This window comes from Muscardinus avellanarius (genome assembly GCF_963383645.1).
Source record: "Muscardinus avellanarius genome assembly, chromosome: 4".
In the NCBI taxonomy this organism is placed as follows: domain Eukaryota; kingdom Metazoa; phylum Chordata; class Mammalia; order Rodentia; family Gliridae; genus Muscardinus; species Muscardinus avellanarius.
Genome location: NC_137789.1, coordinates 18410784 through 18438673, shown reverse-complemented (window position 1 = coordinate 18438673; position 27890 = coordinate 18410784). Strand labels below are relative to the sequence as shown.

At 45.3% G+C, this 27890-nt stretch overlaps 1 protein-coding gene across 2 annotated transcripts in view; it reads right to left on the bottom strand.

Moving 5' to 3' along the window:
* Positions 1-13715, bottom strand: part of FBXO32 (F-box protein 32) — a gene marked incomplete at both ends in the record, with an annotated part of 35933 nt that extends 22218 nt beyond the window's left edge. For both annotated transcript variants that reach the window (XM_080693523.1, XM_080693524.1), the window contains 4 exons: positions 4302-4394; positions 5470-5519; positions 6634-6746; positions 13600-13715. In XM_080693523.1, coding sequence (XP_080549649.1) covers positions 4302-4394; positions 5470-5519; positions 6634-6746; positions 13600-13715 — 372 coding nt within the window. The remainder of the gene's footprint in view (positions 1-4301; positions 4395-5469; positions 5520-6633; positions 6747-13599) is intronic.
* Between the last annotated feature and the right edge of the window lie 14175 nt (positions 13716-27890).

Here is a 27890-nt window from a genome sequence, read left to right as displayed (position 1 = left end):
CCATTTTCTATTTTCTATTTTATTTGGAAACAGGGTCTCACTAAGTTGCTGAGAGCCTCACTAAGTAGCTGAGGCTGGCTTCGAACCTGTGCGATCCTCCTGTCTCAGCCTCCCAAGCGCGGGGATTATAAGTGTGGGCCACCACGCCCGGCTTCCAGCTGCTAAAATGTGAATTTAGGGATGGAATGTGGGTGGGGCTCCCCTGTTTCCATCCCTGCATTCCTGATGGACCACAGTACAGGCTCCGAAAGCCATAGACAGAATTTAATGCCTCAGCATATCTTGTCTAAAATTCATTATGCAAGCTACCACATTTGGGCTCCAAAGTCATTTCTGAGCTGGTGTGCAGACGTGAGAACTCGTTGGGATCACCTGACAGATGCTTTATTTTACTTGTATTCATATATATATATATATATATATACAATTTGTGTGTGTGTGTGTGTGTGTGTGTGTGTGTATGGTACTGGGGATTCAATCCAGGGACATTCTACCTCTGAGCTACACCCCCAACCCTACTTTATTTTTTTGTTTTGAAACAGGGTCTCTCTAGGTTTCCAAGAACCTCACTCCTTGCTGAAGCTATGCTCAAACCTTTGATAGGCTCCTGTCTTGGCTTCCCAAGTACTAGGATTACCTGGCAAATATGTTAAGATGAGCAATACCCAGGTAAAGTCTTCAGCTACTAAAACCAGAAGCTCTAGAGGGGGGCCTCTGAAGTCTGACATAGACAAGGCTGAGATCTACCTTATCCTCTGGCCTCTGTGCCCTGCACAACCCGCCCTTGCTTTCTCCTCATTACCAACTTTCAACCCCGTGACTAGCTCAGGCCGTGGAAGCTTCTGCTTTTGAGGTAGTTGAGCTGTTTTTGTAAATGGCTTTCCACAAATAGGCAAATTGCTGCTTCTAAATATTTTCACTTATCCTTAAAATATGCAGCTCAAGTTGTATTTAATTCATTTGGAGAGTGTAGGGGAGGGAAAAGGAATATCAACCACAGTTCAAAACCAACTAAAATGACATACAAATATCACCTACCAATCTTTCCAGTTTACAGCCACATTTTTTAAGATCACCAAAATTCCATGAAATTTTTATGCTTAGTGAATAAAAATGATAACACTTTGAGATAGCAGTGTTGGCCATCTCTTCTGACCTCCGCATGTCTCTTTTGTGGATGATGACAGCCAGCATAAGCATCAGAACTTTTTCTTTGTGTGTGTGGTGCTGGGCATTGAACTCAAGGCCTCACACACGTTAGGCCAGCACTCCACCACCAGCTGAGCTACATCCTCAGCCTTCTAAAATTTACTTTTGAGACAGGGTCTCTCGACTTGCTAAGCTAGCCTCAAACTCACAGTCCTCCTGCTCCAGTCTCTCAAGTAGATGGGATTACAGGCATGCACCACACTGTCTGGATGAACATAAGGTATTTTCTTTCTTTCTTTTTTTGAGGTACCAGGGATTGAACCCAGGAGCACTCTACCTCTAAGCTCCGCTCCCAGCAATCTTCCTGTCTTAGCCTCCCAAGTACTAGGGTTACAAGCATGTGGCACCACACCTGGGTTAACATAAGTCATTTTTGAAGATGTACTTTTGTTTTAAACCCTTTTCCCCTCCCTAAGTGGCTCTCAAAATTCGTTTAGCTCCTTATTGGAATCGAGCAGTCACTGTGGCATTAAGCCACCATTAGGTCAGAGTAGAAAGATAGAGTGTGTTGGCAAGCTACCTTTCAGAGTTGGTTTGAGGATAAGAAGAATAGATGAGAAGTATATTGAGTTCCTAAGAAGAAAAACCTCAAAGCACAGTGCCTATCATTAAATTGTTTTAAGTTCTCTATAAAAATAACATATTATTTCTCAAATTACAGAGGCCTCTAACAGTGAAGGGGGAAAAAAAAGATTGTTCTTTCCAAAACAGAAATATTTTCCACTATTTATGAACCTATCAACTTTGAAAGCATTCAGTAATTTCTGACTTTGAGATTATTAAAAGGAAAGTACTAATGGTATATTTTGCAACTAGATACTATCAGACACAAATTCTTTCTGCTAAAGTCTTCTTCAAGTGCAGATTCCCCAATTATTGTATTTTAGAGGAGAATACATTTTTTTTTTTTTTTTTGGTGGTGGTACTGGGGGTTCCTAGAAGCCTTTTTTTTTTTTTTTTTTTTTTTTTTTACCTCCGGGCTACACTCACAGACCTATTTTATACTTTTTTTGGCTTCGAACCTGCGTGATCCTCCTGTCTCTGCCTCCCAAGTGTGGGGATTACAAGTGTGCGCCACCACGCCCGGCTTGAGAAAAACATTTTTATCAACTAAATTGAAAAAAAGCATCTTATGGGGAATCAACAATAGTTTTGGTAAGCAGGTAATACTAAATATTAGGAGCTGATGCTGGGCATGGTGGCGTACGCTTGTAATCCCCGTGCTTGGGAGGCAGACAGGAGGATCGCACAGGTTCGAAGCCAGCTGTGCACGCTGGCTTAGGAGACCCTGTTTCCAAATAAAAATGTAAAAATAGGTCTGGGAGTGTAGCTCGGAGGTAGAAGGGCTTCCAGGAACCCCAGTACCACCAAAAAAAAAAAAAAAAAAAAAAGAAAGAAAAAAAATTAAGAGCTGACTTTGCAAGATGAAATCTGAAATCTAGTCTGCAGGATACATCCATGTATAATGTATCCACAGCTCCCCTGTGAAGTTGGGGCCAGTCTCCCTTACAGAGAAAGGAAAGTCTCCTTTACAGGGAGCCGAAAGAGCTGGAAATTGTTAACAGAGCCGGGACCAGACTTCAGGACACTTTAAGTGCTCTGCTGACAGAGGACCTATTTTAGCAGTTCGGCGTGGAGTCAGACTGTCCAGGTTTCAAATCCTGATTTTTCTGCCATACGTAGCTCTGTGACCTCGGACAAGTCATTTACCTTGCTGAACTGACATTTGTTTACATGGGGATAATGAAAGTACTTTGCTCCTTAGCTTTATTTCTTTCAAAAGGAAAAATAAGTGAGAAGGTAAACAATCTAAAAATGGATCATTTTGATGATCAATTTGTAACAAGACATCAGATCTAGGTGTCTTATCCTAACACAGAAGATGGAAAGTATTCGTATTCTTAGCAACAGAAGTTTCCAGATCTCTCTGGGCCTGTTTCCAACCAGCCTGGACTAGTTTGCAGGCACGAGGAGGACTAGGTGACCTCCTTAAAACGGCAGAGTCATGCTGAATGGCAGGAGCATTTCACCCAAGAAGGGCTCTTATTTTCATCCCGTTTGGATTGGAAGAAGGGCTTAGCCGAAGAGAGCGCAGACCTGCTCCTGCGTCACGGGCTCAGCTCGGCGCTTCCAACCTGCTTCTTATCAGGTCGGTCTGTGCGGGCCGAGCCTGCGCCTGCCCAGATGACAGGTGAATGATCAGGCCTCAAGGGGGCTTGAATGTCATCACTCTGGCTGAGCTTCTGCAATCATCTGACTCTGGGACATGTCACTGAGAAGCCCAACAGCACAGAAAAAGAAAATACAAACCAAACCAACCAACACCCACAGGGGGAAAAATTCCCTCCTACTTCAGAGCCTGAAACAGCTGCTGCCTCCCTCCCAGGGTGAACCACCAACAAAAATACAAAAAACCAATGGCTTGAAATACAGGTTTAAGCTTTTTTCCCCCTTTATTTCCTTTGTCATTAATATTTTGTAAAAGCTGGTTAAATCCCCCCCCCCAAAATAAGGTTTAAAATAGAAAGCTATAGACCTCAACAGAAAGTTTTAGCTTCAGGTAGACAGGGGACTGCACATTGTTATCACATGGGCGTGGGGTAGAAATAAATCTTGGACGGCCACAGTGAGGTGCTCTGAACTCATCCAGTTTTGTGGCTCAAACCAAAAATGCCTTGGGCTCACCCAGACCAGGTGAGTCAGGACAAGGAGGACAATGAGAAGTGCGAGTTTCTAAAACAAGCCGAGGGCTTGCTTCCTGCTGAAGCCTTTTTTGCTGGTGTTGCTGCACGCAGCACGCTCATGTATCAGTAGGATGGGCTCAGAAGGGGCTGGAATGAGTTTTCAGTGGAGGGACTGGCTCACTGACACACCGACTTACTGAGGGTTGTGGAGGTCCCTGCCTGTTGGGGTCAACGTTAGGGCCATCTGAAGCGTATCATAAGGAGGAAGGAAATTAGGAGGCTCTTTTCTGTTTGCCTCAAAACACTTGGGGTCCTGAAAAGCTGTTTTTTTGGGAAACTAACTTCAGGACAACTCCAGTGGACCACTTGACTCAAGAGTCTGGATAAGTTTGGGCGTTAGAGACTTACCCGGACTACATAGTTGAATCTTCTGGAATCTAGAATGGCAGTTGAGAAGTCCAGTCTGTTGAAAGCTTCCCCCAAGGTGCAATATCCATGACGCTGAATGTCAAACAGAGGCACAGAAGTTACTCCTGACATCCAGAGCCCATCCTCTGAACAATCCGACTGGACTTGATCGACTGTACGCTCCATGCCTGTCTTAGGGCACTGGCTTCCCTCCTGCACTGTGACACCCTGGCGGAACCTAGACAGGCAATGCAGCTGGTAGATGCTTTAGTTAGAAACTAATACACGAGATGTCCCCTTTCCTGATGTGTACCACTTGGGCTCTTGCTAGTGGTACGTGCGAATATATCTGGGAGCTGGGTATATGATGTGTGAGATTATGCCGGCTAGTGACTTTAACATACCTTCAGAGGAGGATTAGATCCACCTGTGTCAATGGTGACACCACTCTGTCTCACACTGATGGCTTTGTGGGGAAGAAAAATAAATCTTGATCTTCACCTATGAATGCACAAGGAGTTGGGAGTACAGAGCTCTGACATACAGTCCTAACTCTGCTCCGAGGATCTGGGTGGTCCTGGTTCTATCACTGACCATCTCTGGGCCTCAAATTACAGAGGGAACTAGCTGTTCTCCAAGATCCCTGACTGTGACAGAAATTCTATTGCCTGTGTTGAAGGAAAATGTCCATGGCAGAGTTTATCAAGTGCTGTAAGAAAATTAGCTGAAATAAAAATAAAAAGTGCTGAAATAAAATTAGCCGAATGCCTTGTCCCCTCCTCTACCACTTGAGCAGGCACTGAAAACTTGTTAGATTTAGTGATTTTAGCCCTGCAAGGGCTAAAACTTAACCAAGTTGAATTCTGAAGAAATCTTAGAATGAAGGGGAGGTGAAATACAGGGCTTATAAATTACAGTTGGGACAGGCACATTAGTTTTTATAACACCCTTTTACACATTATCTCGCTGGATGAGTGGGGAGCCCACCCCTCTCTCTGTAGTCCTAGTCTCTAATGGGTGGCTAGGCAGTAGGCTATTAACACCCCCTTCAAGAAGACAGAAGGATTTGAAATAGTATTATTGTCCAATTTCCCCTCCTCTTCTGTCCTTTTAGGGAGGTATAAGGCTAAGCCTAATGGTTTAATAAACGATGTAGACGGGCACTCACCTCTTTAGTACTTCCTTTGTGAACATAGATCCATTTTTCTTGGTGGAAATCTATAGAGTAAAAAACAAAGCCAAAGCAAGACAAATTTAAAGTGTGTAATATGCACAAAAGTTTAAACATGACTCTTTTTCATTTACTCTAAAGTTTAATAAGTTTTTTTTATAGTATTGGGGATCAAACCCACAGGCATTTTACCTCTGATCTCCATCCCCAGCCCTATTTTTTTATTCTTTATTTTGAAACAGGGTCTCACTAAGTTGCAGATGGCCTCACTAGGAAGCTGAGGCTGGCTGCACATCTGTGACCCTCCTGTTTCAGTCTCCCAAGTACTGGGATTACAAGCATGTGCCACCACACCTGGCTAAAACGTTTTGAAAGAATAAAAAGACTCTATGGCAACGTAATAGGATGTGAATGTGACATTTCCGCAGTATATAAATACAGGAGCTTTAATTTACTTTATCTGAAGCACTCCAAATCTTTGATAGTCAGTTTTAGTAGACCAAAACTCCAAATTAAAATAATATAAAAACGAATACCAAAGTACAAGTTTGTTTTAAACGCCAAATCTAAACTTATATATGGCCACAAAAAAAGTAGACATGAAACAGATAACATGAGAAACCGTGCAATACAAATGGATTAAGCTAAAATGATCTAAATTCATGCTCATTAATAGAACTTTATATCCTCTGCTAGCACATACAGCATCTAGAAATATATTTATACAAAGAAAGAGGTACAAATCTATTTCCAAAGCCTCAAGACAATGTTCAAAATAAACACACAGGCTGGTATTAATGGAGCTGACCACATCACCGTCTAATAGCTATATTACTTATTTCAAATGCTTGTGACAAGCAGGGGGAAAATGGCCCAACACGCAAATGACTTATAAACACGAAGTTAATAAAGAGCATGTTAATCTTTAAAAAATTTATGGGTGGCTTGTACTTATACGTCATACTAAGAACATGTTAATCTTGCTTATAAAATGGCACGGCCAGGTTTCTGGGTATGAAGGTCCCAGAAACCTCCATCGGTGGCACAGGGAACATTAAGACAGAAGTATAACCACCACAGGTGGTGTGACGGCCCCCTCCAGGAACCAAGGCTAACTCTGCTCCAACAACTTTCGTCTTATGTTCAAAACGAACGGCTTACATTGGGTTTTGGTTTTGCTATTCAGTATGTCCTTCTTTCTCTTCTTGGCTGCAACATCATAGTTCAGGCTGTTGAAAAGATTCTCCTTATTGTATACATCTCGGTTGCAGTAACTATGATAACAGGAGACAAGAGAAGATGAGCGGTAACAGCTATACTTGAATATGAGCTGCTTCTAAAAATAACTTACCGGGTTATAAAAACACACAAACTTTTAAACAAAACATTAAGTCCAGACAAGCACAGACTTGTCTTTTTTAGGATGAAATACTGTCAGCTCTGTGCGGAGGGCAGGGATTGGGGGCTTTTTTTCTTTTTAATTCCCAGACAAGGCCTGCTATTGTAATTTGGTACACAGCACCACACTCTTTAATTTCAATGGCAAGTGACGCAGGGCACTACAATGTTACTTTAAACAAAAGTAATGGCGTGGGGGAGGGTCATTACTGGTACCACTGTACTGAACAATGCCGACATTTTGCAAAAGCACCGACTCCGAGCTGCTGCCTTTTCTTCTTGGCAAACAGCTCAGCTGAGATATAATTAATGGATCATGCGACTCACCCATCGAAAGTATACCCAGCTGCATTTTACTAGCATGCTCCTATCACCTCTTTATTTTTGAAGAGTTCTGCTAGGCAGACCCTCTCCCCGCCCATGTCACATCCCCAGCTCTCATGTCTTTAAACCATGATCACATTTACAGAACACTGACCTGGCGCCTCCTCTTCGAGCAGAGGTTTAGTGAACAGTGTTAGTTGTTGAGGATCCTTGATTGCAAGGTGAAGACCTTGGGACCCAGCATACACAGCACAAATATGTAATTCCTAAATTTGGAAGGGCTGAAAAGACAGTGTACCTGTCCAATGCTCAGGTCACTGAAGGATAGGCAGGTTCAGCTTGGGCCCGGTGCATATTTCCCTCCGCAGGCTGAGCTATGATGCGTGTGTGTATGATAGTTTCTATTCCACTACACTGTGTGACGTTGATGTAAATCTCTGAGTAGCCTCCACAGAAGGGATGCAGGAGAAATACTGAGTTACAATGAAAAGACAGGTTCTCTTCCTCCCTCATCCCACATGAGAGTTGAAAGCCAGGATTTATAATGACAAATTATAAATTACGAGGGGATAGTGTTTGTGTGTGACACCGCCAATATATACAGTCCTTTAATTTTCTGAAAGCCTCTACTGAGTTAATTAATTAATTTATTTTTTGGTGGTACTGGGGTTCCTGGAAGCCCTTCTACCTCCGGGCTACACTCCCAGACCTATTTTATACTTTTTATTTTTGGAAACAGGGTCTCTTAAGCCAGCTCGGCTGGCTTTGAACCTGCGTGATCCTCCTGTCTCTGCCTCCCAAGCGCGAGGATTACAAGCGTGCATGCACCACCACGCCCAGCTGCCTCTACTGAATTTAAAAATGTGACTTGGTGCCCGGCGTGGTGGTGCACACTTGTAATCCCAGCATTCGGGAGGCTGAGACAGGAGGATCGTGGTTCACAGACAGCCTCAGCTACTTAGCAAGGCTCTCCACAACTCAGTGAGACCCTGTTTCACAAATAAAAAGACTTAAAAATAGGGCTGGGGGTGTAACTCAGAGGTAGAATGCCCCTGGGTTCCATCCCTTATTTTTATTAAAAAAATAAATAAAATGTGACCTGGTTTACGTTGTCTTTGGACTTAATATCTGTTGGGTAAAATGAGATCTACCTGTACTTTCCATGCCTCATATAAATGGCAGAAAAGAGGGTTTGAAACAATTTCCAGTATCCTTTTGTTGTGATAGTCTCTCCTGTAGCACTTCAATTAGTCTAATAAATATCTTACTAAAAAGCTTACACAGCAACATCTTCAACAATATACTAAGCGCTGCTTTTCTGGACCCCCAACTTGATGGATCATCAATCGTTTGTCAATCTTCCTTCTTAAAAGTCGTACTTCATGTCATTTATTGAGTTTCCTAATATCTCTAGCCTTCTCCTTTTCATTCAGGGAAATGGGATATTTTTAGGTTTTAGCTAGGGGACTGCAGCAATGTCCTCTCTCAGAGGCATTTAATTAAGGAAGCCAAGAGTGAATGTGTGGGGCCAGGCTTGGTGTGACACCTGGGTGTGTGTTTGTCTACTTGGGTGACACTTCGGACTTTCTTTTAAGCAAAGTCACTGACTGGTGGGTTATCTGCTCCAAGGTCAGCAGGAAGAAAGTGGCAGAAGAAAGAAGAGAACAGGATTCCCTGAGGCTAACATAACAAATTTCAAAGCTGAGGAACCGATGGAAGGTCATTTGCATGGTCCATGATGTACCAAAGCTTTTGAAAGCAAAAGAACATTCTGTATGCAAAAATACCCCACAGGAGGCTCAAAGAAAGCTTGGTGTGCACATGCGTGCACACATACACACCCACAAAACAACCCAAACCTACAGTATAAAGCCCACATATAGGGAAACAAAAACGAAGCTATCGTACTCTCAACCACACATGTAAAGTTCAGCAGAAACTTCTCAGAGCTAGTGTAGATTGTGAGCATTCCTGAGAAATTTAAAATCCCTTTATTTCAGGCCGGGCGTGGTGACGCACGCTTGTAATCCCCGCGCTTGGGAGGTGGAGACGAGGATCACGCAGGTTCGAAGCCATTCGCGCTGGCTTAAGAGACCCTGTTTCCAAATAAAAATATAAAATAGGTCTGGGAGTGTAGCCCGGAGGTAGATGGGCTTCCAGGAACCCTAGTACCACCAATAAATAAATAAATAAATAAATAAATAAATAAATAAATAAATAATAAAAAATAAAATAAAATCCCTTTATTTCAGCTTATTCTCCGAAGGAAAGCATTCTTCAAGGGAATGGGAGCACCTGTTTTAAGCCTGAGTGACTCATTTCAAAAGCAAGTTAGAAGAACTTTACGTAATTGATGATACTCCCTCACTGTAGAAGGCAGAAAAGTTTTAACCAAAGGGAAATCCTATACCTCTCGTTCCTTTGGTATTAGGTTTTGAATTCCGGAGGTAGGGCCTGGGAGGAAAGGCTATGGGTTTATTTATGTTGCCTGTTTATACGTTTTCTTTTAAGCAATAATATATTCAGCTGGAGGCTATTTTGAGAGTTCAGTTACGTCTATTTCAAGGAAATGCAAAACCAATGGAAAATTACAACCAATATTTGTAACACACAAAAAACCCCACCACCACTTAAGGAATTGCAGCATCTAACTTTTTTTTTTTTTTTTAATAAGCAAAACCACCTAAAGGAGACTGCTCTCTTCACTAAAATTCAAATAATATCTAACAAGATGCTAGTTTGTTGTCTGTTCTTACTAATCTTGAATTTTACAGACTCTGGCTTAGAATAAGAAAAGTTCCTCCTCCCCAGCCCCACATTACCATCAAACACATACCAAGGTACTTTAAGACAACATTAGCAAAGGTGAAAAGATTTAAAAATAAGACCATAAATTAGAGCATTTTGGCAGCAGATAAAGGAATGGGGGAAAAAAAGGATGGAGGCCTATTTCTTACTCCATTTGCAATAAAACCATTTAATAAAGTCATGTCCTGTCCTACAGTGGTTCTATAGCCTTGATTAATGCCCGAGGGCTCTTGGTGCTCATTTGCTTGAAGACATATCCAGATGGCTCATCTGACAAAGGAGTGCCCTGGTGAACAGTCTAGTGTACAGAGCTCTTAGAATCAGGCCTTGCACATCGTAAGCACTCATAAAATCATAACTATTATTTCTATCCAGGGCACCAAAGCAAACTTCCTGCTTCCTGGTCCAGCCTCAGCTACACAGTAAAGAAACATTCCAGTGAGTTTTCAACTCCAGAAGGGCAGGCTTGGAGACCACAGCTTAGGTTACTCATCCTGGGGTGGCATGGGGGTGCGGGGCTTGCTGGTGAGGAGGGCACTGTGGTCCACCCCAACCACCACTTCCTCGAAGCGTTCTTGGACAGCCCAATTCATGCTCAATCCTTTCCTTGAATTTTTAGCCCGTCTCACCAAATTTAACGCTCACCATTCCACTTCTATCTTGTGCTGTTTCAACTTTTTAAGAAGCAGGGCCCCCACTTTAACCTTATCTGAAATCCTCCCATGATCTCAGGAGGCACCTGGCTGCAGTGGGATTTGTCACTTTCTACTGTTGGAGGAGGGCTCTGGACTGCAGGGAAAGTGGCCAGCAGAGCCCAGAACAGGTGTGCTGCTGGGTAGACAGCATGGTCACTGTGAAACAGTAACTCCAGGCTGAAAACCACCAAAGGAACCCATCATCCTTTGCTCCTTCTGGGCAGCTCACACACTGGTGTGTGGAACGGGAGAAGTAAGTATCCCATGGCTCGGGAGTCCTGTTTACAGTTCCTGCTACCTTCTTTAAGCGCCTGCCTTTTGTTTTCCCAGAACAGGAGAGGGTATTCAACCTCACCTGTGTAGCCAGGCACAGGTCCAAACCTGACATCACAGAGAAACCAAGACGGAAAACAGTGGGGATATTTGAGATGACAAACCCAGACCTCAGAAGGCCAACTGCTTTTAAGAAGTTGGCAGCCGCCTCCTGCTAAGTAAGGCGGGGATTGTTTACAATTGCTGGGGGGAAAAAAAAATACCCTGCAAACAAACAGCCAGCTGCTTTGCTGGGAGACTATCAAATGATTCCTCAACTCTGACTCATCAGAGGACCACAGGTGGTCACTAGATTGATCACAGCTTTGTTGGGAATGATGCCTGCTGAGTGTAATAGTTTCAGTTCAAAAGGTGTGAAATGGAAGGAAAGAAAGCTTTAGGAAGGGGGAAAACCGGGGCCCCTCCCCCAAGCCACCTGAGCCCAGCCTAGTCTAAATATATGGAGTTTAAATAAAAGACCTTCAGGTCTTCCATACTGTGGAGTGTGAGGGACCACTATTTCTTTCCAAAGGAAAGAGACACCAATTTATTTCATGGAGTAGTAATGGAGTTTTCGTAGGAACTGGAGGCTCCCCATTTTTCATCTCCTCTCGCTAAACGCAATCAACTGCTCTTCTACGATTCTATTCTGGTGAGTTGTCCTGACACAGCTGGTTGGATCCCGGCTCCACCTTCCTAGAAAGAAGCTGAACTTTTATACAGAAACAAAGTACCAGAATATTAGATCATAGCTCCTTAGAACAAGGAGGGAGGAAGGAAGCTGCTCCTCTACCCTCTTCCCACTTCATCAAGAGAGAATCATTTAGGCATAATTGATAACTCCAGCCTCTACAAGATAGCCTGGTGAGAACAGTTGCCTTTATTTTTCTGTAAACAAATTGTTTGATTTTCTGTGGATAAAGTTTCCCCTGGGACTTTCCCAAAGAGCCTCCAACATGAAGGTTAATTTAGACCTCAGCAGTGAATCATTTGTTTCTCTTCATTTAGGGTCAAAGGGACTTTGATGCATTATATATCACAAATAAATGGGGGCTCTGGAGGTCAAGCTGCCTCAAATAACTATCTTTTCTTTTGTGGTACTGTGGACTGAACCCAGAGGCCTTCTATCTCCAAGCTATACCCCCAGCCCTATTTTATTTATGTATCTATTTATTTTTGCAGTCCTGGGGATTGAACCCCGGGGAATTCTACCTCTAAGCTACACCCCCAGCCCTATTTTTTATTCCTTATTTTGAAAGGAGTATCTCACTAGGTTGCGGAGGGCCTCACTAAGTAGCTGAGACTGGCTGTGAACTTGGATTCTCCTGTCTCACTCTCCCAAGCACTGGGATTACAAGCCTGTGCCACCACCCGTGGCTATTCATTTCTTTTGAAACAGGGTCTCACTAAGTTGCTGAGACTGGTGGGGAACCTGTGCCTGTCTCAGCCTCCCGAACACTGGCATTACAAGTGTGCACCACCACACCTTGCTCACATCTTCTTAATATTCAATTTTCTTAGAATTTATTGCCAAGCCTTCCTCCAGACAAACACTGGTAAAAAAAAATCTCAGTGAGTGGGAACCTGGCCCAGTTACAGGACTTTTCACAGAAGCCAATTTAAGGGCTCAGGGGCCAGTGGTCTTAACCAAAGACAGCGGGCAAAGGCACCCAAGGGTGACCTGGCTGCAGTCTAGCAGCCAGGTCTGGACCCACTTTTATCTATCGCCTTCCTCAAGTGAGTCAAACAGCCCTTTAGGAGGAGGGGGGCCAAGTGTCCTTCCTGGGGACTGACTCTGGACCACATCATTTATCAGTCGTTTTGTGATAACGAAGTTGAGCATAGACCTCGGGAGACCTCAGCTTTCCCACCGGACTGTTAAGAGTTCAGGGGAGCCCTCAGGTCTTGGGTGGCGGGCACCCCTAAAAATGGTAGTACTCTCACTGTACAAGAAGACTGAAGACGGAGCTACCGAGGAAGCAGGTGCAGGCGCTCCCCCACAGCAGAGGGCCGTGGGCTTCTCTCCCCCTCGGCTTCCCAGCAGCCTCCAGACTCTACGGTTGCCTCGCACGCTGCAGCCCGGGGACCATCTGCCGCCCTGCCGGTTACTCGTCCCCTGCCCCCTCGCAGGCGACCGTGCTGCGTGGGGAGAGCCCGGGGAGCTCCAGCGCGACCTCGTCCCTTCCCGTCGCCGGCTTGTGCGGACCCTGGGAGCCCCTCCACCCCGGCGGAGGAGGGAACCTGGCAGCCCACTGGCCCCCATCCCTGCGCGTCTGCGGTGTCCCAAGGCCGGGAGCCCCGAGACGGGCGCGCGAGCCTGAGCTTTGGCGTGGGCTGGGGAGGGGGAGCCAGGTCCGCCACTGTCAGATTCTCAGCGGGATCGGGGCTCGCCAAGGAAGGAGTCAGGTCCACTCGGAGACGCTGACCTTGACCGGTGGACCGCAACCAGATCCCCGGTCTCCGAGTCTCCGGCGACCTCTGCAGACACGGGGCGGCTCACTGCCCCCGCTCCGCCGGCCCCGAGCTCGCCGGGTCCCCCGCCCTGGCCCCCGGGGGGCCGTGGGGGCAGGAAGGTGGCGGGCGCCCTCACCTGCCGAGCTCGCTCACCAAGCCGCCGCTCTTCTCGTCCAGGAAACGCTTCCAGCCGTCGGCGGTCTTCACCCAGCTCTGCCCGGGGGACCGCCAGTCTTGCCCAAGGAATGGCATGGCGCCGAGAGCGGGGACGGGGGCGTCGGGGCGCGGATGCTGGGGTGCGAGAGTGCCGCGCCGAGCCCGAGCCGCGGTATTTATCCCGGGCGCCCGGCCCCGGCCCTTTGTTGCCGGAAGAGCCGCCCGCGCTTAGCCCGGCCCCCGGCCCGAGGCCACGTGGCTTTGTTTATGGGCTCCGCGGCTCCCGCTCCGCTCGCGTTGCACAACCCCGCGCCGGGGGAAACTTGAAGCCCCGGCACCCCGCGCCCCTCCCGCCCCCAGGGCGCAGCTGCCGCGGGCGGAGAGCGAGGGCCTCCAGGGTGCAGGAGGCCGCGTGGCCTCGGCGTCGCCGCTGGGCGGCGTGGGGGGATGGCCAGCCTGCAGCCCCCCAGCGTCGCGAAGGAGCTCCGGAGCGCAGGAGCCTTGGGGGGCGGGCAGCAGCCTGCTGGTCTCGGTGCCAGACTCTGCCTCTCCGAGGTCGGAGAGGAGGGCGAGAGGAGGCGGGACAGCCTTCGCCCTCCCCGCCCCCAAGCTGTCACTAGCGACTGCTGTCAGTGGCGGAGGAAGTGGGGAGGGAGGGGGAGGCCCAGGCGGCGCCTGGTTCCCGAGGGGTGAGAGTGGAGAGCCGGGACGTTTCCCCCGCCCCACCCGAGCATCTTAAACAAGCAGCTCCTGGGCGGGCACTGCCCAGCGGGGAGCGGGACTAGGCCTGCTGGCCTGGCTCAGCGTCCCAGCCCCACCGGCTGGGCTTCTGTTCCGAGGAGCCAGGGTCCCCTCCTCCTCTTCCTGCACTTCACCACCACCGTCTCCCGGGAATATCAGTTTTGTTTTTACTTTGGTGAGAGCTAAGACCCAGGGGCTCCAGGAATGCCGGCCCAGCAGCAGTGCGCCTGGTGGAGGCCCAGGTCTCAGTTTAGCTTAGTTGATTAACCTAACCCTGGCTAAGGGCTGGCCTGGCCAGTGTTGGGAGTTATCTTGCTCTGCAGATGAAGGGACTGAAGTCTCGAGAGAGAAGTTAAGCCATTCATGTATAGGCAGCCACAGGCTCCCTTCTTCTCAACCCTTCTTAGGATCTGAAGCTAGGCTGTTTGCCTTTTTGTTTGGGGGCACAACGTGCCCCTCCCTACAGAAGGTGAACTGCGTGAGAGCCAGTCCGCGTGTTTTAGCACATCCAGCCCAGCACTAGGCCAGGCCCAGGGCTGGCCTTCAGTGATCATTTTTTACATGAATGAGTGAGTGGACATGACATGGGAGGCTGTCGCCTCAGGGTGGCTCTGTCCCTTCATAGCTCTAGTGAGGATGCTTTGAGACAGGATGCAGTTGGTGATGGCGCAGGACAGTAGCAGTGGAGTCAATATCTCATACTCAAGAACTAGCTTCAGCCGGGAGTGGTGGCGCGCTTGTATTTCCCGGGCTTGGGAGGCGGAGACAGGAGGATCGCACAGGTTCGAGGCTAGCCTCCGCTACTTAGTGAGGCTCTCAGCAACTTAGTGAGACCCTGTTTCCAAATAAAATATAAAATAGGTCTGGGAGTATAGCCCCGAGGTAGAAAGACTCTGGGCTCCATGCCCAGTGCCACCAATAAATAATAATAATAATAATAATAATCTAGCTTCAAACTTTATTCTCACTACTCTGCCACCATGGGTAATTTCTTCTCCACTGTCCCGTGCAGTCTTGAAGGCTTAGTGTAGGCAGAAAAATGGCTTCTGCCCCATGGGGCCAGTGTTAGAGTGGGAAGGAAATGTTTTTAATAAAGTCTTTTTTCAAGTAGCCAGAGTTTTCTGATGTAGCTTTCCCACCATAAACAGTTTATTAGTGTAGTAATAGTAAAAAATAGCTCATAAAAAACACTGCAGAAGATCCCGAACAAAAGTTAAGCACTGTGACCATGCTAAGAGTGGAGACAGGGTTAGATCTGGCCTTTGCTGGGGAGAATTGCTATCTACAAGGAAAAATAATTAAGGGATGGGGTTATTAAAGATGTACGCTAGTTGCAAATTAGTAAGCTAGATCCCTGTATAAATCACAGACAGCCAGAAGGTAGAAGATTCAGATTCTAGTTTTTCTGGAACAACATACTGCCTGGTCCACCTTGGGTGAATAACTCCATTGATTCAACTGCCTAAGAACAAATGGTGTCAACAATGCCTCTCTTCCAGGATTCTTTAGCAAGTGCGGTAGGTTGGGCTAATATCAAATTTTGCCTCATCTGAGGTACTGTCATGCACCGTACCCTTGCCCTGGCCTCTTGGTGGGTAGTAGGTTCTTTTTCAGTTCTTGGTATGGGGCTTGGCCATGTGACTTGCTTTGGCCAATTGGATGCAAGTGGATGTGGTTTAAGTAGGGGATGTGGTGTGTATATTTGCCTGGCTGGATTTGGCCTGTTGTGTTTCTCCCAGTTCAGTGAAAAGAAACACCTTGGCTAGCCTATACTCTTTGAGTTGCTTGAATGACATTGTGTATCCAGGATGTGACAGATTCTCCAGTTGCCCTACAGATGTGTTAGCAAGAAATACATGTTTCTTGTTAAATGCTACTGAGACTTTTTGTGGCTCTTTTGTTATACAGCATTATTCTATAGCTGACTGCTATAAAGGCTTGAGTGGTTGAAGGTTGATGAACACTTTTAACTTCTAAAATTCAAGCACAAGTAGGAAATCACAATTTTCCCCTTTTCTTTTTTGGCTAAGAACTAATCTCAGAAAGCCTCGGTGTTTGAGTTCTTCAACTTTCTTCTTTAAAAAATTGCAGCTGTCATATCTCAACGCATCCTTCTTCTAAAGTATGACTGACTGCTTTAGATTACCATAAATAACAACTTGACGCTTTTTCAAACACATGGTTTCAACTAGGAAGCCTTATAATGTTGGGCTCCTCAGAATAAAGAATGTGCTGGGCTCTGCTGAAATCCAGCTCGGTTACCTTCCTATTAGATACTGGCTTGATTTTGCAAAGACTCTGTGATGAGAATCCTGATCATGGTTTAGGTCTTGAGAATCACTAATGGCAAGCATCAGTGTTATGGTTCCCAGCTGAAAATACAGAGGTGTACGGATACTTGGAGGGTTTTACAAGGCACCGACTGATGGCCTGATGGTTTGAACAAATGACACAGTGTCAGCACTGTGGCCGCACGTTCCGCTCTGCAGACACTTAGATGATCCTGCACAGCTCTGTAAAACGGGCTGCTCGATTGCGTGCTGGGTATTTGATCTTTCACATGTGCGTTTCCTCTGTGAGGCTCTGAGCTCTTGGACAGGCTGTGTCTTAGCTGTGTTACCAAAGTCCCTTGTGTGGTATGTAGAAGACAATCAGTAATTCACCAGAAGAGTTGAGCTCACCTGGGACGCTGTTATTCCCATGTCTTTGCCTATCATACCTTACTACTTCTAGGGGCACAGCAGGGTGGGGAGCAGGAAGGGTGGCATCCTTTTTCCCACCCTATAGCTGCATTCTCTAATGGTGGTCTCTTACCAGTTGGCTAGGCAAATAGAGAAGGTGGTCAAAGGGGGGCATTTTAGAAAAGTATTTTAATGTTCTGTTTCACTGTTGGAAGATGCTAGCCGTGCTAAGGACACTGTGCCAGGCACTTTGCAAACATAGTCCTATTTAAGACTCCTCGCAAACCTGGGAGCTTGGAGTTGATATTCCTATTTTATAGAGGAGGAAATTTAGGCTCAGAAAAAAGTTAAGGATCAGCCTGCTTGAGGTTACCCAGTGAGTAGAAAGAGGAACTCAAAGAGATTCCCAGGCCCATCTTTAACTTTGGAGCCAGATTGACTGAGTTCAAACCATGGTTCTCTACTTAAGCTCTGTGATCCTGGGCAAGTCAAGTTACTTAACCTAACTGTGCCATGTTTGGAAACTAAGATTATAGTTACATTACCTATCTCAAAAGATGTTGGGAGGATTGATGGAATTTTAATGTTTGTTAGGTGCTTATCTCAGTGCCAGCACCAGTGGTAGTTACTAGTTACTGTTACTATCTTTATGCGAGATTTGGACCTCCATCTTTTGCTTATATCCACTTTCCCATCAAATGGTATATTTTGATGGGCGGGGGGTAGCTCACTCAGCTAACATCCGGATGTGGGAAAAGCGTCTATTGGCATAAAAGTATAGTCAAAGATAGCTTGCATAGTATGAGCCACTATTTGTTGCACAGGAAGTGGGTCTTATTCAGCAGAAGACGTAGAAGACTGCATTTTCAAAGGCACGCACGGCTTGGATTTAGCCTGCCCATTTCTTCCCGGGACTGTTAGAGACACTGTTGGTGGCAAAACTGTGAAAAGCTTGAAAATATGAAGTGCTTTGTTGCCTTGAAGCCCAAATGACGCTCGTTTATGGTTTTGGCTGAGGGACTGACTACTTTTCACTGAAATGCAAATGGTATTTTGTTTTTCATAGTTTCTTTTTCTGAAATGGTATTGTGTGTGTGTGTGTGTGTGTGTGTGTGTTTCTGTGTGAGAAAAATACTTACCAGCAGTAGTTGAAGTTAAAAATAACTTTTGCTTGTTGGATGCGGGAGGAGCAGGAATCAACCCAATCTGTGGAACTTAGAATGAATATTATAGACGAGGAGCTCAAGAAACTCAGGGTATTAAATCTAACCTGTCAGTTGGGTGTGGTGGCGCACACTTGCCATCCCAAGACTTGGAGGCTGAGACAGGAGGACTGCAGGTTTGTGGTCAGCTTCTGGTACTTAGTGAGAACCTGTTTCAAAAATAAAGAATACATAATAGAGCTGGAGGTGTAGTTCAGAGGTAGAATGCCCCAGTACAGAAAAAAAAAAAAAAAGTCAGCCTGTCAATGTTGTCACAGAAGAATGTATGGTTAATGTCACAACAATTTGCATTTGACCTTACACCCCCTCCGCCCAGGGTGGGGCATCAGCGGGTGGTGTGAAATGCGTAGTCTGTCTTCGAGGTGTGCTGGAGCAGGAACTGCCAGCTGTGAGTTATTTTTGGGTCTCTGGCTGCTGTGAGTCCTGCCAACTAATCCGAAGTGGTCAGACACATGTTACTGAAAATATGCTCATTATTCTAATAAGAATCATTTGGCCTTCCTCAAAGGGGGGCCTGGTTCTGATTTTGAGGGTCAAGGGTGATTTGTCATCATCTTCTTTCTTTCATAAGCCAGTTGCTCAGTTTTAGTGAAAAAAGTTTTCTTTAGTAAGTAGCAAAAAAGGATTTGGAAACAAGGCTGCTAACTCTCCCCCCTCCGTAATGGGAATTAAACCCAAGGGCATTCTACCTCTGAGCTATATCCCTGGCCCTATCTTTATTTTATCTTTATCTTTATCTTTATCTTTATTTTTTATTTTTATTCTTGAAAGAGGATCTCATTAAGTTGCACAAGGCCTCACTGAGTAGCAGAGGCCAGCAGAGAACCTGCGATCCTCCTATCTCAGCCTCCCAAGTACTGGGATTACAAATGTTTGCCACCAAGCCTGGCTCAGGCTGCAAACTTTTATATGACATAAGGAAATGGATGAAACCTGAATATTCACACCAAGCGAAAGTTGATATATGGCTATTTATTTATTTATTGTGGTACTGGGGATTGAACCCAGGGGCATGCTGCCTCTGGGCTATACCTCTAGCCCTGTTTTATTCTTTTATATTTTTTTTAATTTTTGGTGGTAATGGGGTTCCTGGAAACCCTTCTACCTCTGGGCTACACTCCCAGGCCTATTTCATATTTTTATTTGGGAACAGGGTCTCTTAGGCCAGCAGGGATGGCTTCGAACCTGCGCGATCCTCCTGTCTCCACCTCCCAAGCTCAGCGATGACAAGCGTGCGCCACCACGCCCAGCTTTATTCTTTTATTTTGAAATAGGGTCTCACTAAGTTGTGGAGGGCCTCACTAAATTTCCGAGGCTGGCTGCCTGAATCTGTGATCCTCCAGTCTCAGCCTCCCAAGTCCTGGGATGACAAGTGTGCACCACCATACCTGACTAGATGCACAGTTTTCAATACAAAACTATGCCTGAAATGGGTTAAGACCAAACTATCTATAATCCTGCAAATGGTATTTTGAATGGTTGAATAGAAAATCCTAGTTCTGAGATTTCACATATGCAAATCTGGCTTGGGCTGAAATGCATCTAGGCAGTATTTTTGGTGGTTTACTTACTTAATGTGAGTAATGTTCATATAGCTTTTCAAGGTAGGTCTTTTTATCCCCATTTTACAGATGAAGTGCCCGTAGCTCAGGTCTGATAGCTACTTACTCACAGTTCAGCTTAAAAATCAAAACAGGCAAGCCGGGCGTGGTGGCGTACACTTGTAATCCCCGCGCTTGGGAGGCAGAGACAGGAGGATTGCGCAGGTTCGAAGCCAGCCAGCCGCGCGCTGTTTCCAAATAAAATGTAAAAATAGGTCTGGGAGTGTAGCCTGGAGGTAGAAGGGCTTCCAGGAACCCCAGTACCACCAAAAAAAAAAAAAAAAAAAAAAAAAAAATCAAAACAGGCTGGAGAGGCAACTTTACCCACAAGAAGTGCTATGACCTAAAGAAAGAATCACTGAAGAATACAGCTGTTTTATGACAATCCTGGAAACAGGCACCAAGAAACAAAGCAGTGGGATTAGAAGATTCTATTAATCTTTCTGTAATGACCAATGTCCCTGAGCAATGTAAAAAAATTTTTTTGTAGTACTGGGAATGGAACCCAGGTGCATTCTACCTCTGAGCTACACCCTCAGCCCTATTTTTAATTCTTTATTTTGAAACAAGGTCTCACTGAATTGCAAAGGGCCTCACTAAGTAGCTGAGGCTTTCCGTGAACTGCCAGCTGTCCGCGAACTGCCATCCTCCTGCCTGTTTCAGCCTCCCAAATGCTGGGATTACAAGCCTGTGCCACCTCACCTGGCTAAGAAATGTAAATTTTGAAGTAAAATTCAAATTCTCTGATGTGTGTATTCTAGTGACAGGATTTTGTCTGGCCTCAATATCAAATGGTCCAAGAATACAAGAGAAACAATCCTAGGTACTTGAGCCCTTAAAAAGATTACTCTGGGAGAAAGCAGGGTGAGAGCCGAGGGAGGTTCTGGAGTGCTGTGTGCATGTGTGTCTGTCCATCTGAACTTCATCACGGTGTATGATTACAGTGCACCAATAAAAACTAAATCACCTTTAAAAAAGTGATTATCTTAAAAAGCTACTTGGATCCTAGAGAAACCACAGATTTGAAAACTCAGGTGCCCCTAAATCCTTACCATCAGATTAAGTGCAGATCTGTGGCTGGTTATTTTCTGACAACTTGTTATCATTACATGTTTTGACTGGTTGACCTTGGTGATCATTAGCCTTTTGTGAGTCAGGAGAAGTGTGTTTCCTTGTGTGAATCACCCTCTGATTTGTCCAGTCCTAGAGAAGCCATTTAATCTGTCGGGTGTTCCATTCTTATATGTATACACACATAAAGAGAGTATTTCATGGAATCTTCAACATTCTTGGTTGAAGGCATGATTTTTTTTTGTTTTGTTTTTTGTGGTACTGGGGATAGAATCCAGGGGCATTCTACCTCCAAGCTACATCCTCCCCAGCCTTATTTTTATTCTTTCTTTCTTTCTTTCTTTCTTTCTTTCTTTCTTTCTTTCTTTCTTTCTTTCTTTCTTTCTTTCTTTCTTTCTTTCTTGCGGGTCTGGGGATGGAACCCAGAGGCATTTGACCTCCAAGCTACACCTCCTGCTCAATTTTTTATTCTTTATTTTGAAACCGGGTCTCACTGAGTTGCAGAGGGCCTCACTAAGTAGCTGAGGCTGTCTGCGAACCGTGATCCTCCAGGTCTCAGCCTCCCAGATGCTGGGATTACAAGCGTGTGCCACCACGCCCGGCTATATTCTTTATTTTATTTTATTTTATTTTATTTTTTTTTGGTGGTGGTACTGGGGTTCCTGGAAGCCCTTCTACCTCCGGGCTACACTCCCAGACCTATTTTTACATTTTTATTTGGAAACAGGGTCTCCTAAGCCAGCGCGTGCGGCTGGCTTCGAACCTGTGCGATCCTCCTGTCTCTGCCTCCCAAGCGCGGGGATTACAAGCGTGCGCCACCACGCCCGGCTTATATTCTTTATTTTTTGAAACAGGATCTCACTGAGTTGCAAAGGGCTTTACTAAATAGTTGAGGTTTGTCCTTGAACCGTGATCCTCCTGTCTCAGCCTCGGAATGCTGGCCATCACAGCCAGCTTTGAAGAGATGATTTTTTTTTTTTTTTTAATTGTAACTCCTAGCTACACCCCCAGTCCTATTTTTTAGTCTTTTTATTTTTTGAAAGAGTGTCACTGAATTGCAAAGGGCCTTGTGAACTGCGATCCTCCTATCTCAGCCTCCCAAATGCCAGGATTACAAACATGCACCACCACGCCCGGCCAGAAGGGATGATCTTTAATAACAATTACAGTTTTCCATTGGGAAATAGAAGAATGCGATTCTGTCCTGTCCTTATTCCTGGATGTTTTGTATATTCCTGCCTGTTGTCCTGGTCATTTTTCTGAGAGCTGAAATCTGTGCAGTATACCTGGTGCCTGGCACATACAAGATCTTGGTGTGCGTGGAATCGAATCTCTGGGTTGTAGCCTAGCAACTGTGGCCTCTGTACTACGAACTGTTTTATTGCATCTCTCAGATGATCCAATGAAAATAAAAAGAAACTGAGCCATGATTTCTTTTAAATGATGGCATGTTCATTTCAGGAAGAAGAAAATCATTTAGAAAGAGGTACAGACTGTTCATCTTCTTTTCCATCCTGACAGCAGCCTGAGAAATTCAGTCTCTTAAGGGACATAGTGCAACCGGGCTTTACTGTTGGTAGTAATTTAAGAAATCGTTTAGTCGTTTAAACATCTGCTTTGCTAAAAATGGTATTCCATAAAAACCTTTTCCTGAATGTCTTCAAATTGTGTTTCTCCTGAGGAGATGGTACATAACTTAAGTTTTCTCCTCCTCTGTTAACTAAGTAAAAGGAGTGCTAGTCTTTTGTTCTGTTTTTGACAATTTTATAGGTGGTGAAATTCATTACAGAGTATCATCCACACACTATTTCAACAGGGATGTGTTATGCCCTTGCTATGTTTCTGGAGACCTTTTTACTTTATTTATTTTTCTGTGGTGCTGGGGATTGAACCCAGGTCTCTTCTACCTCTGATCTATACCCCCAACCCTGCTGTTTTGTTTTGTTTTTGAAACAAAGTCTCATTAGGTTGCTGAGACTCTAAGTTGCTGAAGTTGGTCTTGAACCTGCAATCCTCCTGTCTTAGCCTCCCGAGTACTAGGATTACAGGCATGTGCCAGCCTGCTAGACTTCCTGTGTTAGCCTTGAACCTAGACCCACAGGGAGTGTTCAGGCCATAAGGATAGCTGCATAAATATGCCTGTAGTGAGAGGGATAGGGATGAAGGTTATGAGACACCCATGAGGACAAAGCACCTAACCAAGCCAGGAACAGCCAGAGGAGGATTCCTGGAGTTGCTCTTGAGTTAGGTCGTCAAGGGTAAGAGCTGATCGGGCACCTGCAGGTAGGGGTGGGATTGGGTGGGTGGGCCTTCCAGGTGGAGCCGTCTGGAGCACATGGGCTAGGGTGGAGGAGAGAGACAAGGCGAGGCTAGGGATGGGGAGGCAGACAAGGGTAAGATTGGAGAGAGGGAGAGACAGAGAGAGGTGCAAACTCTTTATCTGAAGTGGTGGAGCTCTGGGGGAGCTGTGAGCAGGGCGTATCCCAGGGGGTAGATAGTGCTGTAGGTAGATAGCTTTTGGTGGTTGCAGGGATGGATGAAAGACGCGACAGGAGGCAGGAGACACTTTTCAGGCAGCAGGTGATGAACACCAGAGGCAGGAGAGCCTGGTTTGCTGGACTAGCCTTGAGACATGTTTGGGAGACACACAGCCGGGCCCAGGGATTGGCTAGATGTAGGGATAGGGAAGGAAGCCCAGGAGGACTTCCAAGGTGCCGGTGTAGGTGAAAGAAGAAATAAGTGATGGGATTTAGGGCTGAGGACTAGAGGCTCGTTGTTCTGAGCAAGACCTCATTCTGACTGGCACGGGGGCCAGGAATAACAAATTCTATATTTGTTGCTCTCCAAGAAGATTGCCCACATTGCTGGAAGGACTTCTTCCTAACTGCCCAGGCTTGCCCACAGGAAGAGGCAGGAACTCTGCTTGGAACAGCATTCAGAGGGCTCTTTCCTTCTTGCTGTGAGCTATTTGACCCATCTTAAATAAGGAAGGTTTTTATCTGCCAGTGTCCACAGTGCTCTGAAACACAGACCTGCACATGTTCTATTTTCAAATGCCCTAAAATGTCATCAATATATATTTCATACTATTTCTCACTATGAACAATTTATAACAAACTCTTAAGTAAACCAAGAATGAAATGACCCCAAATCGACAAGTGATGGAACATATGATAAAAATGTGTCTTCTATTATTTTCCTATTACCTGGTTAGGGCCCCCTTTACATAGTTCCTTGATTTTGAAGGGTGAATCACTGCATGTAGCCTTGGTAGGAGGCTGTGCTCATTTGCAAATACAGGACCTGAAGGGATTGGATCTTCCTGTCCCCAGCTGTGGTCCAGCCAGGGGTGGGCAGGTGACTTAGATTTGACTGATCACACGCTTTCCCCGGGGGGAGGATTCCATGTTGGGACGTTCCTCTCAGCATCAGTGGATGGGGCTGCCTGTGGGTGGTCTCTGCTGTGGTAGCTAGCTCTGCTATAATCCTTGCCCCCTGGCCTGCTGGGATCTCCGAGTTCCCACCCATTTTTTCAAGACTGTTTCTCCAGCTGATGCTACGAATCCTGATAGTCTTCTAATGAAATCTTGGTGCTTAAGAGCCAGGGTTGATTTCTGTTGCTTGTAAACCATAATTCCTTACAGTGTAAAACTTCCAGGTAGGAGAGTTATGCAGAGAGGGGGTCACACACATGTGCGTGAGATCTCTCTCTCTCTCTCTCTCTCTCTCTCTCTCTCTCTCTCTCTCTCTCCTTGACCCATCACTCTCCTATGCCTTTCCAGTCTTATGCACTGATGTGTGTACTGGGGCCAAGTGTTGAATTCAACCAGGGAGGATGATTTGGAAGTATTAGGACTTACTGAGAGGAGTCATCTGCTGAGGAAACTGGCCTCAAGCCCAGAGCAGGCATATTGTTTTGTACAAAACTGGCAGAGTTAGAAACGTTGAGATAGAAAAGAATGTTGAACGTTCCGTGTGTACAAGTCAAAGCTACGGAGTTGAAAAGCTCAGAGGTGTAGAATTTGCTGATGAACTCGTGGCAGGAGCATCCAGCAGGGCAGCGAATCTGAGCCCAAAGGAAGTTCATCTGGTGATATTTTATAAATTAACCTAAGGCATATGTTTTGTTATAAACAGTTTCAAAAATCCATGCTTCAGATATGAAATTTAGCTTGAAGATGGGAGGAAGGGGGTCCCTTTCATGTGCCTGAGGTTTTTTCTACATTGGTATCTATAACTTACCAGATAGATATCATACACACACACACACACACACACACACACACACACACATATAAAATTTTATTTTTATTCTTTTTTGTGGTACTGGCAGGGGAACCCAGGGGCTTTTCTACCTCTGGGCTATACTCCCAGACCTGTTTTATACTTTATTTGGAAACAGGGTCTCACTAAGTTGCTTAGAGCCTCACTAAGTAGCTGAGGCTGGCTTCGAACCTGTGCAATCCTCCTGTCTCAGCCTCCCAAGCGTGGGGATTACAAGTGTGCGCCACCACGCCTGGCAACATATATATTTTTAATCCCAGAGAAACTACCAATTAGAAAACTTGCTAAGAATCAGGTGACTCACACATGGCAGAGCTGGGACAAGGCAGGATGCTCTGCTCCAGTCCTCTTGCTCTTCTTTTCTTTTCTGGGTACTGGGGTGTTCTGTCTCTGAGCCACAGGCCCAGCCCCATTTTATTTTTTATTTTGAAACAAGGTCTTGCTAAATTGCTGAGGCTGGCTCGAACCTGTGATCCTCCTGTGTCAGTCTCCCAAGTACTAGGATTACAGGTGTGCACCACCATGTCTGGCTACTCCTGGTCTTTTTATGATGCTGTTCTACCTTCTAAAGATTGCAGGAGAGGAAGAAAGAGACTTTAGGGCTTTTGAAGGAAAATTCTTCTTCAATGTAAATGAGACTTAGAATTGGAGATGAAGCTGAGTTGAGTGAGTGTGTGTATGTATGTGTGTATGTATGTATGTATGTATGTATGTATGTATGTGTTGTGTGTGTGTGTGTGTGTGTGTGTGTGTGTGTGTGTGTGTGTGTATTAGTTATTGGGAATAGAACCTAGGGGCATTCTACCACTGATCTATATCCCCAGCCATTTTTATTTTTTTATTTTGAAATAGAGTCTCACTAAGTTGTTGAGGTTGTCCTTGAACCTGCAGTCCTCTTGTCTCGACCTCACAATACTGGGATTATAAGCATGTGCCACCACCACACCTGGCTGCACCAGACTGGTTTTTAACAAGCTGCCACTGTGAAGTATGGATAGGTCTTGATTGTCTTGGTTTCCCATGCGATAACCAAGAAACTCACTAAGAGAAGCACAGTACTTGGTTCTTACTAACAAAATTTATTAAATTTATTGTGTAAGTCATCACCTAGAAGCTCTAATACACAATGAGTGATCAGGACCCCTGGATGCAGCCTCCCAGGGTCGTGAGGATGGGATCCAAGATGCTATAAGTAGGTCCTTAGGACTAATGCTCGAAGAGTGAGATGGGGCTAATCCCATGTCCTCCTGGTTCTTGGATATGTGAGAAATCACATTGTCTGTGCCATATTTTGTAGGATAGTTCCTCTCACTTTTAGGATATTTCCCTGCTAGTCTTTAGAAGGTCATTGTAAAGACAGGATCATTAGGGCTCCAATCCTGTGGAAATGAAGGCTTGAGTTTTAGTTTTGTTGTGGTACTAGTGATTGAACCCAGGGCCTCACAATGCTATGCAAGCACTCTACCATGGAGCTACATCCCAGCTTTTTAATTTTATTTTGAGGCAGGGTCTCCCTAAGTTGCCCAAAGTGCCAAACACCATTGCTTAGTCCAGCCTATCTTGAACCTGCTTAGCATATTTACATTAGCCTGTGGTTGGGCAAAATCATGTAATACAAAGCCCATTTTATGACAACATGTTGAGTATCTCATATAATCTATTGGGTACAGTGCACTGTGGGGTATGGGTTGTGGATTATACCCCACAGTCCTCTCTAGGAAAAGATCAAAGTTTGAAGTACAGTTTCCCTTGAATGCACATTGCTTTTGCTCTATCATGTAGTTGAAAAATCCTAAGTCGAACCATCCTAAGTCAGGCACCCTCAGTTACTTTCCTTTTTCCCTCGCCTTTCCACTACCCTCAGGTACTTGTGACCATATTAGCATCTCTTTACTTTGTATCTCACCAGTGCTGAGGATGAGCATCTTTTTATCTGGTTGAGGGGCCAGGTGGATGCTGAGCAGCTACAGGAGTGTGGACCACTCAGATTGTTCTTACTCTCATCCATTCTGTCTACCTCTAGCGCTCAGGGAGGCCGAGCCCTGTAGAAGCCTCACCTGAGCTCTTTGCCCTCTGGTTTCCAGCTTCCTCTGGCCATTGAAGGTCACTGGCAGATCAGAGGTGGGAAGAGAGATGGATGTCTTTCTCTCTTTGCTTACAGCATAGATAGAGCTGCTTTATCACCTCTCTTTCTGCCAGGCAGACCCTTGGCCCTGACATTGGCTCTCACTGGATCCGTGAGGTCTATTCTCTTCTTGCTCATTAAGATCCAGAGACAGCAGCAACTTCTGGCAGCTGCCAGTGTCTTGTAAGTCACCCTAACTGTATCCACACCTCTGCAACTGGTCCTTTGTTAAAACCTCTCAATTACAAATACTGATGAAAGAAATCAAAGCTAAATAAAAGAGATATTTCATATTCATGAACTCAACATTAAGTTGTCAAGTTGTTCTAACATGAGGTACAAATTCAACACAATCCTGATTTAAATCTTAGCAACGACTTTGTAAATGCCAATAAAGAAATAAAACTTATATGGCAAGAGAAAAAAAATCTTTGAAAAGTGAACAGGTAAAACAAAGGACTTGTTTAGGGCAGGAAAACTCGTTTTATGATACTGTAGAAGTGAAATCATGATATTATGACTTTGCAAATGCCCATAAAATATCT